This window comes from Solea solea, chromosome 1, assembly GCF_958295425.1.
Source record: "Solea solea chromosome 1, fSolSol10.1, whole genome shotgun sequence".
In the NCBI taxonomy this organism is placed as follows: Eukaryota; Metazoa; Chordata; class Actinopteri; order Pleuronectiformes; family Soleidae; genus Solea; species Solea solea.
In genome coordinates this window covers 14,413,711-14,434,011 of record NC_081134.1, presented here as the reverse complement: position 1 = coordinate 14,434,011, position 20,301 = coordinate 14,413,711, and the positions used below count along the sequence as shown (strand labels likewise).

Here is a 20,301-nt window from a genome sequence, read left to right as displayed (position 1 = left end):
GACAAATCATGTCATCACATTATCTTTACGTCAGAAAACTCCGCCCCACAGAGCAGGTGCTCAATACGTCTAATCTCTGCACATTCCCCCAGAGGGATGCAGGGAGGCGGGAGTATGGCGAGTTAAGTTAACGCCACACTCTGCTACGTAACTAATGCAATGCAACAGACAAATCATGTCATCACATTATCTTTACGTCAGAAAACTCCGCCCCACAGAGCAGGTACAGTCTAATCAGCCGGAGGGGGAGGAAGGAGGAGGTGGCGGCGGGTGGAGACTTATTAAATTATTATTTAATAGGTTTTCAGTTAAATGGATGTTTTTTTTTCACATTAGGAAATAGTACTGAATAGTTTTAGTGTAACAGTTACACTTTTTTTTTCCTTCCATCATTTGTGGGCGCCCCCTGGATGGAACATATGCCTATACTGCTTATGCCACAGGTTGTTCTGTGTGTGTCTGTATGTGTGTGTGTTGTGCAGGTGTATCGTTACCAAACCAATTGTGATTTTCCCTTGCAAAGAATAGTGAATTAACATTAGAGAGAGCTGGAGGTGAACTGTGTGTGTGTGTGTGTGTTAACAGCATGCAGGGGAGTGCTAGAATTAAGCATGGCAGAGGCGAGAAGTGAGGCTTTCAGTAAATTTATGAAGAGACTTATTGAAAAGAGCTTCTCTCTCTGCTCCTCTCCGCTGACCTCCCTGCTTAACCAAGTGCTCTGGGGTCAGTGTATTCATTTCAATGCCAAGCAGAAAGTGTTAATCAGCTCAGGAGTGGCTGAATAATAGTCACTGCAACTGAAATTGTAGTCACTCGTAAGTGAATGTTTTTGCTGTTGTTTTTTTGCTCAAACATATGACATTATCTATTGTACAGTACAAACGTTTAATCATAATAAAGTCACCTGTAATGATTAATAAAAAAAAATGACATCTGTGAATTGTGATTGGCAGTAATGTAATCATCAAGAGAAGTGTGTTTGGTTTGACTATTTCAGGACATTTATCGCAATATCCAGATATTTCAGAGACATAATCAACTCAATTGTGAAAAAATACTGTAATCTGTCATTTTTGCTTCTGACAGACGGACTCGATTGAGATAATAACTGTGAAGTGTTTTTAGTTAGATCTTTTGTTGACACACGATTTCATCAGAAACATGATTTTTGTTCTAATCACTTTTCCGAGTGTGTGCTTCCCCGCGCACATCCTTTAAAGATTACATGCCTGTGTCGCGTCATTTTGCTTGACACTAACCTGCTTGTTCAGCAGGGGTCTTCTCTGTTCTTTGTTCTCCTCACTTAACCGAGCTTCTCCGCTTGGCCCGTCTCTGTTTCACTGTGTCCATCTGCCCGCTGGCACTCTCTTATCTCCTGCCTCTATCATTTGGCCAAGAGCCGCCGAACACACCAACTGTTGTGTGTTCTCAACAAAATAGCTTTGCACCTTTCAGAGTTTTTAGTTTTTTTTCTTCCCCTCTGGTCCTTTTGAGCCGCACTGAAGAGCATTTCAACTTAAAAGCATTTTTTTCTAAAGCCATTTTAGCGACACATAAAAGCGGTGACTGAAGTGGCTTGAATTAGATTTGTGCATGTTTAACAGAAGACAAATACCGAAACCTTCATGGACGCCCATGACCCACAGTGCTTTCACTACACATTACACGGAGGAGGAGCTGTATGTTTTAACTAGCGCTGTCAATAGATAAAAAAAATAAATTAATTAATCGCGATTGCTTTTCTTCTAATGACTGAATTAATCAGTAATAATCAGACTCCATTTGTTTTAATTGTATATTTCTTTTTAAACCACACATAGAACTCTGTGATTTCAAAGAGACTATCAAGTGCCAACCAGGTCGTCTTAAAATACAAGAACATGTGTTGACATCGCAGCTCAGCTCACAGCTCAGCTTCTTAAAATGAAACCTTCCGCCCCACAATCCCTCACCTCTCTCCTCCATCTTTCGGCTACCATCTCTAGTCTCTCCATATCTGACTGACCGCAGGCGAGTGACTGTTTGGCGCGGATAATTCCCGGCTTTCATGTCAGAGGTCAGCGCACACCAGAGGCAAACAAACTTGAATGATTTCATCGTGTTGATCTCGGCTGTATTAATCGCAGCGATTGACGCAAATGTTCAAATCAATTCAGAAACGTCAAGTTATTGACGTCTCCAATGCCGTTAATGTCCAGTGCAACCGAAGTGCAGTGTCGTATCCGATATCCGAGGTATGAATGAAGTTGTTTCCCAAAAAAAAAAATGACAGAGATACAGTGGGTGTGCTAATGATGAGTCTCCGCCTCTCTACCCCTCGCTGAAACCACATTAAGTATTTAAGGATTTTTTTTTCTTTCTGCACAAATTTGTAAAACCATCGATGCGATCGATATGCCCTGATGCACTGTTGCATGGCCGCTGCTCGTTTCCCCGTAAACGACCATCAATACATATAGATAAGACATAGAAGTCCCAGCCAATGTAACAGAACTCTACCAAAACTGACTTCTACTGCTTCTACTGGACAGATAAGATAAGGTACACCCCGGACAGGTCGCCAGAAAGGCCCTTGTTTGAATTTGGGATCCAAACTGTTGACCCTCCTGCTGTGACGCAACAATGCAATCCACTGCAACCCCATGTGGCCCCAAACATGATTGTAATTGAAAAAGAAGCTATATGGTCTGGTTGAGCACCACAGGCAGCACAGAGAGGGGGAAAAAAAAGAAGTAATACACCGCATCATGGTCTCTCTGAGAAAACATGCATAAATAGATGAAGATGTGTGTAGTGTGTGTGTGTGTGTGAAAGTACACTTCAGGAAAATAGCTATATAAATTATTTGTTGGTATTGAGTTAGGCAGTAATGCAAAGATGTATTTTTCTATAAAACCCCAGTACTACAGCAGAAAATCCTCAAAACATTACGGCAAACCGCCGCCGAAGTGATCGGCACGTAAAGTGATTTAGTCACGCAAAAGGAAATCAGTCAGCAGCTATTTCTCCGATAATCAACGGCTCGAGTCTTGCTGAAAGTACAAAAAATGCTTTATGACATTTCTAAGATATAACCTTTAGTTTAGAACATATCACTCGGATAGAATGATCATTAATTGTAGCCCTTTCGCAAACAACGCATTCTTCCTATGCAAATAGGAACAGCGCGGGTTTCGCTCGCAGATATTGTGTTGCTCCGTCCCAAATTTGTAAATTCGGCTGACCTGTGTGTTTAAGAAACAGCCCAAATCTCCAAAATATTTATTTTATTATCATACAACAAATCTATTTAGGAGCTTTAAACTGTGTACCCTCAGAAAATAAACTAATCACTTAATGGACAAACAGTTTTATTTAATGACTCGATAGATCTGTCAGTGTATATATACAGTTGTGAACCACAGTTTACACTGTCTTTATCCTAATAGTAGCACACCACATATCAGCTCTGGGTCGATGAAACGCTCTCTGCAGACTCTGCTTGTTGTCGTCCCATCTCTGTTTCTGGCAGTTGATCTCAACGTCTCTACATCACTGGTGGAGCCAAGGAAATGACATCATGTCCCTGAAGGGCGTGAAAGCGCAGCCCTGACAGGACTGTCATGACAAAAGAGTTCCTCGGGAACACCAGATCACACCGAGGACAGAAAGTGTCTGGAGGCCGTGTTCTCTTAGTTCCTGTAGTTCCTGTCTCCCGCTACTTACCCAGCAATCATTTTCTGATGTTTGAAATTCTCCTCCCTCACATGTGGGCCTTTTTTTTTTTTTGTCCTGAATGTAGGGCATGTGGGCGGGGCAGAAAGTTCTCTCAAATTGGTGGTTATCCAAAGAGTTGAGGAAGAAATCATTGTGTTGGCAGCAGCGGCTCAGCAGAGCCACATCTCTGTTTCACTTGTAGGTTTTCAGCGAACACTTGGACTTGGCGCGTCGGTTTTGTTTCTGTCTTACTTGATATGTATGTATGCGCTCTTTATCTCGCGCCTCTCGGTGTTGACAATTGAAAATAAATTAACATTCCTGGGCTTTATTTTTGTCTCCGCTAAGCTTGTGCAGAAAACTTGGAGGCGAACCCCGGAGGTCAGGCCGTACTCACAGGCTGTCAATCCTCCGCACTGACCCTGCCGCCCTTTTTCTTTCTCCCCCTTCCATTCTTCTCCTCCCCTGCTCTCCCTCTCCCATCCATTTAGTCCCACTCGGCTTACAAACTCCCCAAGTCCCCCCCTTCTCCCACTCTCTCACTCTTTCACTGGACTCCTCTCCAGCTTGAGTTAGGCAGACACAAGCTTTGTCAAAGGAGCCTCACATTCATTCAGCCGGCTGTTGCACTCAGCCTTCTATTTCAAGTTAAGACATGTGGGCTGTCTCCTTCTATCCATTTATTTTAATTATGTTTTAATTGCTTTCCGTCCTCTCTTAAATGCTTGCTTATTATTTCTATCAGGCCGATGTGAAAAATTTGCTGTGGACTGTGATTTTCTCCATTATCTTAACCGATGATAGATTTCTCTCCTTAGCTTTCCACTGTGTTTGCACTGGAGACAAAAGAAAAACAGATGTCGTGAACGTTTTTGCGCATCGTTTTTCTTTTCATCGCTGGATTTTTTTGGATTTTTTCTTTTTTGGCCTTGTTTCCAGAAACATATATGCTAAAGAGAAAGGGGAAAATATGAGGGCGTTATATGTGTGTGCGTGCACATATACCTTCTTTTTTTTTTTTTTAAGATGAAAATGAATCATTTTTAAAATAGTCAGTGGTCTCTGAGTGCATATTACATGTTTGAGCTCATTAGATTTAGTGTAGGTGGTGACAGTCATAACTGTGCCTTTTTTTCTTCTTTTATTTTTTTTTTTTTACACGTCTGCGTCAGTGGAACATGATGATCTCCATGTGAAAATCACTGGCCAAGATACAAGTAACCTCAATTTCCAGACTTCAAGGGTGAAGGGGGGGGGGGGGGGGGGGGGGGGGTTGGTGGTGGTTGTGGTGGGGGCTCAGTGTAGATAATTCCTGAGCACAAGCTCCGAGGGGTAAACGATGCCTCACTTACCTCTTCAAATCATTTTCTGCTTGAGAACATCTTAAACCCCCCCTCCTACAAACAGCACCCCCCCCCCATCATCCCCTGATGTGAAATTATGATTCGTCTGTTGGTCCTCGTGTAAAGCATCCTAACGTTAATCACCTAATCCTTTATTATCTCAAGTCCACTGTCCAACAAACAAAACAGTGTTTTAGGAAGATGAGCATGGCTGTGTCCAACCATCGGCTTAGGAGAGAATGGAGATGTGTTTCTCAGCGGGGCGATGGCCGATCAAGAGAAAGAACCCCAGGGTAGTGGGGGCAAGACTTCCTCTGTGAGGCCTGCTAGGCTCTCGCCCTCTGGTGTCTGTAAGGCCTGAGTGGCTCAGGGGGCCCAGCAGGCCAGAGGGGGCAGGGAATGTCCCCCCAAAACGTTTCAAATCCCCTCCTGTCAACCACCATTATGGTTACCCTGTGGCCCCAGGCCGCATATTGGGGGATGATAGATGGCGATGGAAGAAGTCACATGCACCTCTGGAGATTAAGTGCTCTGCCCAATATTGACCGTGTGGAAGTCTTGTCACAAGATTTAAGAGTGTGTGCAGCCAGCCTCCGTCGACGCGCTGCGAGACTTCCCACGGGGAGAGAATGAAAGCACCCTCAAGTTTTCTTCCGTCTTATCTGATCTGGTCCGGCGCCACTGGCAGATAAACAACTGGAAGACAAATAAAACCACAATTCCGATAAAACCACCCAAGTTTAACTGATAAATTATAAAAAAAAAAAAAAAAAAAAAAAAAAAGGCGGTATGTGTTTTTGCTTGGCACAGGCCGGGGCTGCGCACATATTTCATCCAGGTCGACCTCAAATGAAAATAAATACTCTCAGGCTGCGTCAGGCTAGGTGGAGATCCAGTAAGTTGTGATGTCCCAAACCAGGCTTTTGGTCCGACGGAGTAGAATGAATCCAATAGTGAGTTAAATTATTGCTCAGCAAGCTAATGTGAAAGCTTCACGTGTTTTGTGGGTTTTTCCTGTTGCCAAAAATATCCAAATGCATTAGCGAGGCAGGGAGAGCGATCGGGGCAGACTGCTCTGCTGCTCAAATTTAGGTTCATTATAAAATAATCAGGGTGGTTGACAGGAGCTGCATTCACAACTGGGCAGCATTCACTCTCCTCTGCATAATGACGGTTACCAAGTGACTGATCCTGTGTACAAGGTGGAGACAGAGAGTGTGTGTGGGTGTTCTTGTATGTGTTACCTCTTTAGGACCTTTTCTGGCATTAACCCTGACCTTGTCAGGACCAGTTGTCCTCACGGAGACCAAAACCAGTTGAGGAACTGCTTAACTTTTAGACCTAAGATGTGAATTATGGTCAGGTTAAGGTTAAGGTTTGGCATTAACTGGTTATGATTAGGGATAAGGCTTTGTTTATGCTGTCCACATGAGTGGAAGTAAATGCAGTGTCCTGAGAAGAATAGCTGCACAAACCTGTGTGTGTGTGTGTGTTTGTTTGTGTGTGTGTGTGTGTGGCATTTCACATATGACACAACACATCCCTCCTCGGTGTTTGACTTTAGTAAGCAGCTTATCTGTCTGGGGTGTTAGTTTGTCCCGGCCACTAACCTTTTGCAGTTTTTCCAGACAAAGAACTGTTTTGCCACCTCTTGATAAGCAAGGAGACAAAAGTAGTCCACAATGCAGCCGTGTCTCTAATGTGAACGCGTTGCCGGAGCGACGGGCTTTCTCCCGCGGGGATCTGGGAGTAAATGGGGAAGGTGGAACTGGGAAGAGTGCAAGAATGAGGCAGTGTAAACACACCGTGTTGAGCAGCAGACATGCTCATTTTGCACATGCCCTCATAAACCTTTTGAATTTTTTAATATTTGTGTGAAAAATGATTTGTTGAAACAGCAGTCAGTGGGTTGTTTTCTTTGTGGTGCTCACATTTGCACATGACTTATTTTATTGCACTGCATGAAAAAGTGAATCAGCCACAGCAATTGTGCAATGATTCTTCAGGAATTGGGGCCAGATCTCGTTTTTTTTTTTGGTTAATTCCATGTTTCTTTTTCCTTCATATTTTGTTTTCTTTCAATGTGAATGTGCAGGGGGTCTGCAATTTCAGGGTTACATCTTGACCCAAGTAAACTAGTGCTCAACGTTTTTTGGGGGGGAAAAGAAAAATTGCAATTTCAGTTTAATTTGCAGTATCATGTTATTATATCAAGTTAAGTTTCAGGCATTTATATTAATTAATGTTTTACCACAGTAGTGATCACTACTAGTTTTTATATTACCCAGATAATGCAGTTGGAATACGGTAAACTATGTGTAGTGTGTTTTTATGATTTTTATTAAACGAAAAACTAGTCAAGCTACATTTATAAAGTAATGAGATCTCAACACGCTGCGTATGCAGCAGTGGCAGTCCGTGTGTCCGAGTTGAGATATCAAGGTTCTTGTCATTTCTCCATTTCGGTCTTGGTTTCAGAAATGCTACACCGCCAAGCAGCAGCGAAGCTCAGGCTGTCATGATGCTGATGATGACCGTCCATTTTCTCAATTTTCACAATCTGTCGTCTTGTTTCTTTCAGATGCGAAGATGACTGGTGATGCTTTTCCAAGAACTGCCGATCGGTGACATTGCTCCAGCTTTCTGCTCTCCCCCCTGCAACTCATTGAACAACTATTATTAGCCATCAGGCTCCTGGATTGTTTACACACACTGCACAATGGCCTCTGCACTGAGGAGGTGTCCTGTGTTCCACTGCATCTTGCTCCTTCTTGTTTGCTTTCATTGTTCACAAGGTGAGTTACCATGGAGTCGTGTGCAAGAAAGTAGTTTTTTTTTTTTTTCTTTTTATGTAATGTTGGTCAGCCTTTCATGAAGCCACTTGTTATTCAATGTATGAATGAGTTGAATTTATCAGAGCCCATTGTTGTTGCCGCACTAAAGAAGTGGAGAGCTGTGATGTAGCGAGGCTGGAGAGTTCTTCTTTAGTGGCTTTACCCTTGGACTCTTTCATTAACACACACACACACACACACACACACACACACACTTGTTTCTTGTCAGGGGACTTTTCAGTATTCATTTAAGGTCTATAACTATACATTGCTGCATATACTGTATTATGTATCACACCAAACTCTCTAAACTCTCACTAAACTTGTCTTGGCTGAAACAGCTTCTATTGGGGCCCGTGTCTTAAATATTAATTGGAGCTGATGGTAATAGCTGGTTTTTCCAGATTTGGGCGAGACAGTTGAGCAGAACTGAGTCTCTGTTCATGTTCGTAGCCAAGACAGCTTGCCCAAACAAATCTTTACCTCTAGTGGTTGTGCTGCTAGACCCTGTTGAGACCTGGTACTGACATCCATCCTGAGTGATCCGACCACAGGCAGGTTGTGCTGCGTGCAGGTCTGAACACATCAAATCCGATCACCTCAACCAATGTCGTCTGGTGTAGTTTCATTTTTTTTTTTGGGACTGTAATCAGCCACTGTGTACACAAACGCACAACCCACCAACTTTTTAAAAACACAATTTTATCCTCCCAAATAGACATGACATCAATATGTATTTGAATAAAGGGCCAGGAAGCTGAATTCAATCGTATGTGGTCGCAGGAGATGCATTTTAACGACGTCCAACAGCCCTGCGGTACTCGAGGCTGTCTGCATTTGATCAGATCTACGTCACAATCCACTTCACACATTTTTCCCTCCTGTTCAAGGTTTCAACTTAGCTATTAGCTCCTTAACCACAAAACCTGCCTGCAGAACACGGCCTCTGTCAGAGTGCGGTTTAATAGAAGCTGCGTGCCTGTTGTTGAGCTCCCAAACTCGCCTGAAGAGCAATCATTTCATCTGAGCACATTTGCCCTTGCAACTCATCCTGCAAGTTCCCAGCTGTAGCGACAGTCAAGCTTGGCTTATTCGACAACAAAAAGCCTGATCTCACCTGGACATGCTCTTAGCCCCGAAAGAACATTCTTTTCTTTTATCCTAACAAAATAAAGAAAAAAGGTAGTTTCTATTTATGAATTGCCTTGTGGATCAAACCTATGGGCCGCGTGAATCATAGCTACTCTTTGCAAAGTGAGTTTTAGAACAGATTGTCTGCGTTCCCTTTGAAGCTCTGGAGCCATAGACGAGAGATACATTTTTCATTTGCACCTATGTCTGATCCTTCTGATCAGCCAGTACCCGAAACTATCAAAAGCCCGACACTTGATTCATTTCCAGAGTTCCGGAGGAAAAATAATGTGGAAGTATTTTTAATTGTCTGCAATGACAGCCCTTTGTATTTCCTTCCCCTCACTTTTGATTACCACATTTGGCTATAATTACAAGTATTGTCACACAACACTCCCGTCTGTTAAATGCCAATTAAAACCGCTGATATTGGTATGTCTGCTTAATGACGATCATTGCATTTTTTTCCCTCCTTTCAGTCCCATTGTACCAGGCAAACAAAGTAACCCACAATCACATGCCTGTGCACCAAGCATTGCTTACAGATAGATGCTGAATCACATTATTGGAGATGGGGATTTGGGGGACGGGTCTTTTTTTCTTGCAGTTTTTGTTCTGTGATAGATTTTGCTTCCACTTTTATTTTAGTTCGAGCTCTACTGTACAATTTGGCTACGGAGACAGACAGCCATGGAACCGACAGTCGCGGCATTCTTTCGAGCAGAAATTCCTTTTTTGTTTTAAGATTAGCAATTTCAGATAATAAGGAACAATCTTACATGAGACAGTTGAAGAATAGCCGTATGATCTGGCTCGGCTTAGAAACGGAGTTGAATAGTCTTGCAGAATTTCTTAAAGAGAAATGCTGCTCTGGCATGCAGAAAGCCAAGGTTTTGGGTTTCAGTTGATGTGAGCGCTCTCAGGCCTAAGAATGCATATTTGCCCTTCCATCAATAAAGGAATGTGTGTGTGTGTGTGTGTGAGTGTGTGTGTCTCTGTGTGTGTGTGTGAGTGTATGAAAACAATATCTGGTTCTATCCACATGCCACTCACCTTCAGCCTGTCCAGCCCTGAGGGCCTGCATCCCAGTGCTTATGATGTACGTTTCCATCAGAGTCCCGGCAAGGAAACCTCTCGACTTGATAATTACCGCCTGTCCCTCACCAGAAGAGGGTATAATCAGGTTATCATTTTTACCCAAAACATTCCTCACTCTTTGAAATGTTCATTGACATACCTGAAAAGAAAATGATTTATCTGCCGTCTGGTACTGAGTTTTCCCTTCAGAGCTAACGGTGAACTCAAGTTTGAAAAACAACTTGACTGGTTTGTGTAAAAGTGGAACGGTGACTTAGGTGATTTAGGTGATTTCCAGTTCATTTATCGCAGCCTTTTAGAGACCAAAACAAAGCCAATAAGAGAGCGACTGCTGCACTTACATCAGAAATGGGGCCAGAAACGTGAGATGAACCGATTCAGTCCACAACCCCTGGCTGTGTTTTGTTCAAAGTTGAAGATCATTGCTCTGAAGGTGTCTCTGGCGCCTCAATGTAGCCCTAAATAATCGATCACAAGAAAAACTAAAGTTAATAAATTGTATTTTTCACAATGCCAGGAACTGCTGTAGTCAGATTTCTTGCCGCACGAGCAGTTTTCCACAAGGCGGACACAATGAAGTTAGGCGGCAGTGGTGTGTGATGACTTTATCGTTTAGAGGAAGATATTGAACATTTCTTAAACTTAACCTTGAGCAAAGAAGAAAAGATTAAAATGCAGAACAGTAATAAAAGCCCTGGGTATTGTACATCGGGAGATGCAATTAAGTCGAGACGTACCAGGTTATTTTATTATCTTATAACTGTGAGGTTCATGGTAAAGTGTAAAGAGACGGCCAGAGCATCTGAGAGCAGTACCCAAGTGAGGCAGACCAGTGTGTGGTGGGAGGCATCATGCAGGCTAAAAGGTAATCATATAAAGTAGTGAATTCTGCTGTCACTGATCTGTTGTCATAGCCACCAGGAATGAAGGTGGACTATGTGAGTACTAGCCTTGCCATTGGAGCGCCGTGATCAGATATTTTTCTTCCATTCTTGACAAGATCCAGTCTCTCCTAAGCATACGTATTAACAAACAGCCAAAAACTGCATGTTCCATTTTTGTTCCAGACACCAGTCTCACTGTCTCACACCCACACGCTCCCTCGCTTGCTCTCTTTTTCCCACTCGCTATGCGCACGGTGTACACACTAAACTGCATTAAAGGGGCTGCACTACTTGTCTAATATTATTCTGTCTGAAATCTATTGCAGATCTCACAAAGAGATAATACATCACGCCGTAATTTGCTCGTTAACCTGCTACAGCGAGGGGGAAAAAAAGGACTGTAATGAACGGTGGGTGCTGTTAAAGGAAGCTTAACGGGTACACCTGTCTGTAACGAGCTGTAGTCAGCCAGCCGTCAGCCAAACTGTCAGAGACAATAGTCTGCTGCCGCCCCAAGTGGACAGTGAGTTAGAAAATGGATGCAAACAGAGCTACATGACACTGGACAGAGCGCTGTTCCGAGATTAGATGCCATGAGAGATATCGCTTCCACTTTGGTATCGTTTGCCCTGCTTTCCCTGATGGCACGGCACTCAGTACGTTTCCATGCACAGTTAAGATGAGCTCGGGTTGGAGACTACTATCCCTGTCCCAGCATATAAGCACTACTAGGGAAGGAATTTATATTTCTATGAATTTATAGTGATAGGTGTTGGTTGACCCATTTGGCCACTGATGAAAACAGAAGTAAAGTGTAATTCTACTGTCTAGTGTAGTTAAAATACTTACACTTGCAGAACATTCATTCATTCTCCTTGTCAGTTAAAGAATGCATGCATGTCTTTTTCCACATACGTCTTCTTCTGTGTGCCAGTTTGTTCTATTACAGTATTTCCCGGTCAAAGCCAAGAGGGTTGGAACTGTGGACCATGTCGGTTTGAGTCTGATCAAACACATACATGCAGTAGTAATTAGACTTCCAGTCACTTTTTCTGGCTGTGTTAGTCCAACTTTGAGAAACTGGACTTCAAAAGTCCGGTTTTAGGTGGACTACCAGAAAAATGTGTTGTTTTCTAACGCCATGAAAGTGCAGCGACTGTTGAGCCGCTGCTTTTAGACATGCACCGAGCGATGCTTGTGACAATTGACCTATTCAGAGAAGTCACTTTGGACTTTCTCAGAACGGTCTCCTCCTCGCTCCCTAGTCTAATATCCAGATATGGTCTGATTGAGCTCATGTGAGGATGCAGCGGGAGGAATATTCAGAGATGAATGGGCGAGTCTGTTGCTTCCCGTACGCCAGACACCACTCATTTGCCAGGACTCTCCAGAGTCAGACAAATATCTGGCTTCATTTTTTGGTGTGTGAATAGGAAACTGGGAAAATGTCCGCACCCAATTCTCTGAACGTGTCTGAAAACGGCTTCAGATAACATGCTGTAGTTGAGATTTAAAAGAGCAAAACATCTGTTCACTATAGCTTTGTGGACACATTTTTCATTGTTGAACAACGACAGTTGGCACGAGTGTCAAATACTTTATACTGGAGTCATTTTTGTAACCGCTTTATAATAAAAATTCGCCCTCCCGTGTATCATCAGTTCACACATTGTGGGGGAAAGAAGCAGCATAGGAGATGTCTGGTTTGCAATAGCACCTCTATATGTTGAACACTAAGTGTTGAGGTGTCCGTGAGATAAAATTAAAAGCGGTAATGTTGGCTTCGATTCATGGATCATTTCCTGTGAATCCAATTGCGTGTGGGGGAGGGCAGTGTAGGCACTGAATGACTTTTGCATCAGAATGGAACTTGATTTCATGAACATCTTTAGGAATGTAACATTAATGCATTAAATAGACATAAAGAGCCAGGTGGTACGGTGGTAGCTTGACTATGTCATTCTTGGACTACATTCCTTGTACGATATGCCCCCCCCCCCTTCGGGTTGCTAGTATTAGACAGTTTTTGGTTTTGCTTGCGGCAAGTTGTCAGCGCGTCAAACGCCTACCTATCGCCCACGAACTTTAAAATATTTAATTCCTCAAGCTGACTCAATCCAGAAAAAACTTACATTTTGCCTTTTTTTTTTTATTGTTGCTGTACTTCATCTTCTTCTTCTAGCCGGTCGGTGGGAACTGTGGTGCATGTGAGTGCCCAGGCCAGCTTGAGTCCCACTCTGGTCTGATGGAAGGTGTACACACAATATCGAATACCCCCATTGCATTGCATCTGGGTCTGTGTGCAACTTCACTCAGTTTCTACAGTGTATGTCACGTAAACACTGTACTTAGTGTCATGTTACTACATATGTTCCTTCTTGTTCCTCATTAATCTTAGACTTGTTGTCTTCCACATGCATGTGCCATTATATAACACATGCGTGTAATTATTCCAGAATAAAGTAGGTCATGCAGGTATCGGGCTTGCGAGTGATGTCTCAGGCCGCCCAGTCTGCACATTTTGAAAGGAGACGACTCGATTCAAAAGCAGAGTCCACAAAGGTGGGAGAAGTGTATATAGGCACATCACATGCACCACCTACTGTGACTGAATGAGAGCCGTTATCTAAGTCTTCAGAGCAAAGAAAGCCAAGATTTAGGGGGCATTATATCATGCAGTCAGTGTCAACACTTTCAGTTGGCTCTTGTGTGAAAATGCCAAACGGATAGCAGGCACCTTGGTATTCATATCTAAATATTGCACCAGAGGGGAATGTAAAAAGATTAAGTGGTTTTTGTTTGAAAGCTGTGTCATATCCACAGAGAAGGGGATCAGCGTGAAGAGGCCGTGTTTGTTTTGGTCCTACCAACTGTTCCAGCACGGACGGAGTGTGTGTGAATAGAAGACATTAAGATGGAGGTTGTTTTTTTTTTTGTTTGTTTTGTTTTTAACGATCAAGTCAGCCGACACAAGAACCATATGCGAGGAAGAAGCGGCAATCGGTTAATGAAAAGATTTCCCAGTCTGTCCCTCCTGCTGCTTAAACGTACGTCCCTCACTCGTTTGTGAAATATTCCACGCTTGAACCGACCAGCATGCTTGTCTTTCTCCCCAAAAGGTTGTAAAGGTTAACAATATGTCCCAGCACAACATTTGTCTCAGGCAATGCCATACATTGTGCTGATGGAAGACTCTCCCTTGTGCCACACTGGTATTTCCAGTCCAGGGTTTGACTGAATGGTGGTGGTGGGGGGGGAAGCTTTTGTGCTCTAACTCCTCACTGGCCCCGGGCCATACACATCCAGTCTGTCATCCATTGATATGCTTGGCTTGCCGTTTTATAATTCATATTGAATGCTGCGGGTCCATGGCAGGGAGATCATGAATTATCAGCTAAACCATGGGAGATTCACAGATGACTGGTCAAACTGTGTGGTGAGAACAAGCTCAAAGCGAGGAAAAAAAAAACATCTGATACATCAGTCTTGCATGGAAATTCGGTCCAACTGGAAGTATTTTTTTGATAAATACGGCAGTGGGCCCATCATTTGTATTGGACAGACTTTCCTACAGATTACAAATTATATGCACGTGGACAAACCTTTCCATTTCTATGGTTATTTAATTAATATTTGTATTTACTTATTATTATTTACATATTACTTTACTGTAGTGTGCAGCCTCTCCATTTCTCAACAGTGCACCAGCTACACTTCTGAATATTGATGTGTAAAAATATGCTTCTTTTTTTTTTATCAAAATAAATATAATAACTGTGGACCTGAAAAGTTTGGAGCCACAAGAGAAGATGGAATTGAAATGAGCCCGTCATATGAATCTCCAGGATCAGTATTCCACTCAGAGGAAATGAAATACAATATCACCCTTGATAGGGTCATCCTAGATTTATTGTGATACTGATTTCCTGAGTGCATTTTTGGTAAAAACAGAAAAGCAGCGAGAACCCGTTTGTATCCAATATGCAAACACAAACCTATTTCCCTTTAGAAGGAAAAACTTGTCTTTTAAATTGTGTTTGGGCGAGAGTGTAAAAGATGCCGTTTTATGTCCAGCTGATGAACAGTCACTTAATTTAATGGGCTAGGTGTTTCCTGACAGTTTTATTTCATTTGTGAAGCATGCTTTAACTCTCAATCGCTCGCCGCATCTCAGAACCATTCAATTCACACCCCTTATGGTAACAAGTTGTATAAACATCGGACCAGATGCCTACCTCACTCTTTCCTCGGTGAAATGCCGTCTGCACTTGTTTTTTCTGCAGGCAGCCTAATTCAAATAATAGATGAGTCCAGCTTACAGCCACAGAGTAGCTTGCCTCAGAATCTAAACTTTTGGACTTGCTTGGTGTAACTCACTGCTTCACAGGAGGGTTCAGCTGTCATAACAAAGTAATGCATTTAATCTTGAGAGGAAGCAGGAGGTTTTTTCGAATAAAAATTAAGTCTACACTTTAGAAAGATGTAAATTATTTTCCTTTCTGTGTGCGAGGTAGCGTGTGTGTGTGTGCCAACAATATAAATCTGGTTTGGGAGATAGACAAAATTATTTACAGAGTCAACAAGAACCTGTGCTTCAGTCGGTGTTCATCCAGCACCTTTAAACGGCTTTGGGGGGAAAACGCTTAACTAATTCCATTTGATCAAAGTGCTCAACAACAGTTAACAAACATGCAAAAACAAAAGGCACGCGTGTAATATTTAACACCGAAGAGATGTAATGCTGAGGCAATCAAAGGCAGCTGTTGCTCGGACTAAATACTTGCACCAGTAATATAAAGTAATATTTCTAACGCTATATATACAGTATATGTTTTTCTTCAGTGGGGACATTCTTTGAAACATGAACGTCTGAGTGATGGCAGTTACGCCGTGATGAATGGTAAACGTTCCCGACGTTCAAAATGAACTGGCACAAACAGTTTATATTATGTCATCCGCGAGTTTCCAACTTAGCACCTTTGCCACTTACTGTACCTTAACTTCTCAGACCCCTTTACTGAGTAACAACGTGGCAACTCAAGCAACACAAATCTCTGCTTCTACCTGTTAAAGAAGTATTGTCCTGATAGTGCAAGATCAGGTTTTCCCCCTCCTGCAGATACAATTCATTATGCATCTTATTCAATATATACATATACTGTGTGTGTGTGTGTGTGTTACAAGAAAATGTGGGTATGGCATTTTTTCCCCAGATGATGTTGTGGTTTGCAGGACTCTAGCACTGCAGCTTGGAAAAGGGGCGGAGGGAACATGTCGTCTAAAATGGCTGCATTTCAGTCACCATTTTAAACAATTTTGCATGGCGCACTACGGAAACAGAAACACTAAGTACAGCAAAGGAGAACAGGTTTATTGGGCATTGGCCTGGATAATACACTGTATATACGTTAGCACAGAGCGAAGGAGAGAAACAACAGATAAAGGCCTGAGACTGATGGACAGCTTGACATTATTTCCCTTCAAGAAGTTTGCAGTGGTCCCATGCCTATTGTCTTATCTCTGATTTATTAATCAGTACATGCACATCTGGTATTTTGTGACAAAGGCCATGTGTTTTCATGATGTGGAGATTCAAATATTCTACTTTTTTTTTTTTTCCCCTTGCATTCTGTCTTTGTGGTTCGGCATCAGAACTGTCATGACAGCTCAGGATGGATCCGTGTCTTTGTTGAAGCTCTTTATCGTTTGCACTGCTAAATCTACTTGGACATGGATGGCAATCGATACAATTTGGTGTTTGACAAAAGGGCTTGACTTCACTGTTTGTGTGCGCTTTAGTGTGCACACACTGTGAGTCTTTTTTTTTGTAAGGCAGGAGGGAGAAACTGACAAAAGAGAGACTGATGTGTAAATATACGATAAAACTACTTCCACTTTGGTTCATGTAACAGTGGTTTCTTGTTCTTTTCACTCACTCCTGCGAGGTTAGTGGTCATATATGATTCAAATCAGTGTAATGATGTGTGCTGGGTCTCTTTCGTTCGGTGCCTGCAGGCTAGCTCTCACTGCAGGCAATGAATGCAGGTCTGTTGAATTCACTGTATTAGTAATCTCCTCAGGCTGAGAGTCTGTGCCATAGACCATGACCACACATTTTTTTGTCCAGGAATTAAATGTCACCTCGGGGTGGGTCACCCGCAAACAAAAGGCCGCCAGCTGATTTGCAGGTATAAACACTCTACGATAAGGAAACTCTCTCCTGCTGTGTAGGAAATTAAATACACAGAAAGAAGAAAGTCGGTGAAATAGTACAGCACAAAGAGCGCAATTGTTGTTTTTTTTGTTTTTTTTAATCGTACACTGTTTGCGTTGCCAACTCTACTACACCGTATATTCTCACTGAGTGTGTGAGGCACAATGGTTTCAGCGAGGATGAGGGGCAGGAAACTGTCTGTCATCAGCATCTCTCCATCTGAGCATTTCTTATCAGTGCTCCTGTTTTCTGCTCGCATTGACTGGAATGCAAGTGGAAGGGAACGGGGCAAGGTCATCACTCTCGAGTCAATCAAAGTGGCCAGCGCTCTGGAGATAGTGGTGGGTAACTGCTAAGGAATGTGCATGGATGTATTTTTTTTTCCTTTCTCTGAGATACTCCAGTGTTGTATCAATGCCCGAAAAGGCTTCTCCTGTCGGACCATACTGTTGGATACATAGGCAACAGCCGAGGGAAACAGCCGCAACATCACAAGATCGCGCGGTCAGTGGAGACCGCCGTAGGCATGAGTTGCTATAGTGGACTCCCGAATGTAAACCGGCTGTGCTTGAAATGTTCTAAAACAGTCTAAAACAATGCGGCTGATGCAGTTTCATGAGGCAAATTTCAAACCTAAGTAGGAGACTTTTAGTAAGTCAAGTTCCTGAGCAATTTAATTTTGCCTTAGAGTCAAGGCCCGGTGCACTGTATGACTTGTGGAGCGTGCATTGCAGCAGAATGATCATAGTTTTCAGGAATTCAGGATGTGTCCTGGAGACATACTGATAGGAATCACTTGCTAATGTAAGCCAGCACAGAGTCTGCCTTAACTGCATTCAAAATTGTATTTTAATGTGCGATGAATTGTGCACTAGATGAAAAACGAATGTCAAAAACACACACACACACACGTGTATGTATGTATATATACTTTATTTTGCGCGTGTGTGTCTTTAGAAGTCATATCTCAAATGTTGTACTTCCTCATGTGCATAACTAAAATCACTCCAGCACGGTTTGTTTGGCGACACAGAGCACCATAATGGATTTGTGCCCTGTGAAGGTGATATGACTATTGTGTTTGAGGTCACTGCTGGCCTTGCATGAAGATAAACCCCTTATCAGAATTGCCTTTTCATTATTGTCTCAAGGCCTCGATCTCAGTCCCTAGTCATCCTTGTAGTTTGTGGCTCATTATTTATGTAATCCACGTTCCAGCTGCAGCTTTTCCTGACACGCTGTCTACGTGACATACCGAGTAAGCCTGGGTTCAGCTCTGCAAAGCCAGGGTTGGGTGGAAGAGACGCGGGGGTTGATGAGGAGGGTAAAATGGCGAAGAAAAACACAAACATGAATATCACAGAGACAAACCCTACACCCCCCCCCCCCCCCCCCCCTTTTTCCCTCCTCTTTTTTCCCTTCTTCATCCCCATCCTTACCTGACTTATTCAGTGAGGTTTTCTTGAGTGTAAAATCAAGGTGGGTTTTTCAGTGCTGGGGTAAAATATGGGCTTTACGGGGAGTTAAGTGTCACTCAGCTTGGATCAATCTGGTGAAACTACCCCCCTGCTGCACTTTGAGTTGCTGTAACTCACCACTTTCTGTGTATTTCATCAACTCCCCTGCAAAAAAAAAAAAGAAAAAAAGATGCAACAATATATTATACATTGAACAAGCAATGGACTAATTCTGTCAAACTGGCACTCTCCTGGGAGCATATATGTTCTTTTCATCTTCCAAGTCGAACATTTTTTTTTCTTTCAAATGTTTAGCCTCTGTGACAGTTACTTGTATCCTTATGAAAGGGTTGTTTTTCGAGGTAGACTACACAAGGTTTGGAATTATACCTCGCTTTTATCCGAGTGATACATCCATGGACCCAACAAAAGAAAACAATAATGTCTCTTCAACTTTATTATTCCTGTCATGACTTATATTAAGCACCCACTCGCTATGCATCTGGAGGATTATATGTATTAGTAATGTAATGATGCGCCACTTTTTTCCGTGCTGGCTTTCTTTGATGTGCACCCACAGGGTCAAGAATCATCCAACCCATCGACACAGGAACCCTTGATTCTTGAGGCCGGATTAAGACCCAGTCATTATAGCGTCCACTTTCTGTTTTCTCCCCGTAGTTCTTGCTCCCATGGGAGAAATTCTTCATCTGCAGTCTTCTGCAGCGTCTACACCAGTTGTTCTGCGGAGACAAAATAATCCACCGTGTTTAGTGTGCATCAGTTGTGCCAAAAATTAAATCTTCTTTTTTTTTTTTTTTTTTCATGTTATTCCAGACAGTGATTTCAGCAAGGTGTTAAATATACCCGAGGTTCGCACGTCTAAAGGAACGTTTTGGAAATGTCCTGAAGGCACCGATTGATTTGTCGAGGTGATTATTGCTGTGGCTTACGGTTGAATGTGCCAAGGTGAAACATTTACCAGCACAGCGTAAGGAAACCAGTGTGTAGAACGTGTGATTACACTTCAGTCAAATATAGTACTTAATCACAGAATCTACTGTTGGTGGCCACGTAGTTTACATCCATTTTGACTCTGGGACGTGTTTTTTTTTTTAAAAAGAAATGTGTTGGAAGTAAAGAAGGTTTGTGAGCTGCTGTTGGTGAGAAGACTGATGGCACATCCATCTATTACTTGTCAGTCTTTCCATTCGAGCGGCGCGTCCTAATTCCTCAAGCAACCGGTGGCCAGTTTCACACAGAGAAAATAAAACAAACAATCAAAAAACTGAGGTTCTCATTCTTGGCTGACAACCGTGGAGGTCTCAGTGTTGCTGACAGCTTCTAGGCTAACCACTCTGACTTCCACACTGAAGCCAATACTAATGCTAAAAACTCAAGGTGATTTTTTTTTTTTTTAAACAATCACCACTGACTATTTCAACAAAAGAATCCTGTAACAGGGTATTAAAAATCCCCATGAAGGCTGCATGGTTGATTCAACGCTAAAAGACTAAAATCTAAACAACAAGTCAGACTCCCCATCAGCTGTGGGAAAAAAAATACAATTAGAAGAAGCAAAATACCAAGTATCACTGTTATTCGAGCAAAGTACTAGATATAAACGACTCACCGTTCAGAGGA

At 42.6% G+C, this 20,301-nt stretch overlaps 1 protein-coding gene across 9 annotated transcripts in view; it reads left to right on the top strand.

The window, feature by feature from the left end:
- Positions 1 to 20,301, top strand: part of LOC131458965 (adhesion G protein-coupled receptor L2-like) — a 91,617-nt gene that overhangs the window by 15,083 nt on the left and 56,233 nt on the right. For all 9 annotated transcript variants that reach the window (XM_058628395.1, XM_058628483.1, XM_058628531.1 and 6 more), the window contains exon 2: positions 7,621 to 7,834. In XM_058628395.1, coding sequence (XP_058484378.1) covers positions 7,759 to 7,834 — 76 coding nt within the window. In that variant the 5' untranslated portion in view covers positions 7,621 to 7,758. The remainder of the gene's footprint in view (positions 1 to 7,620; positions 7,835 to 20,301) is intronic.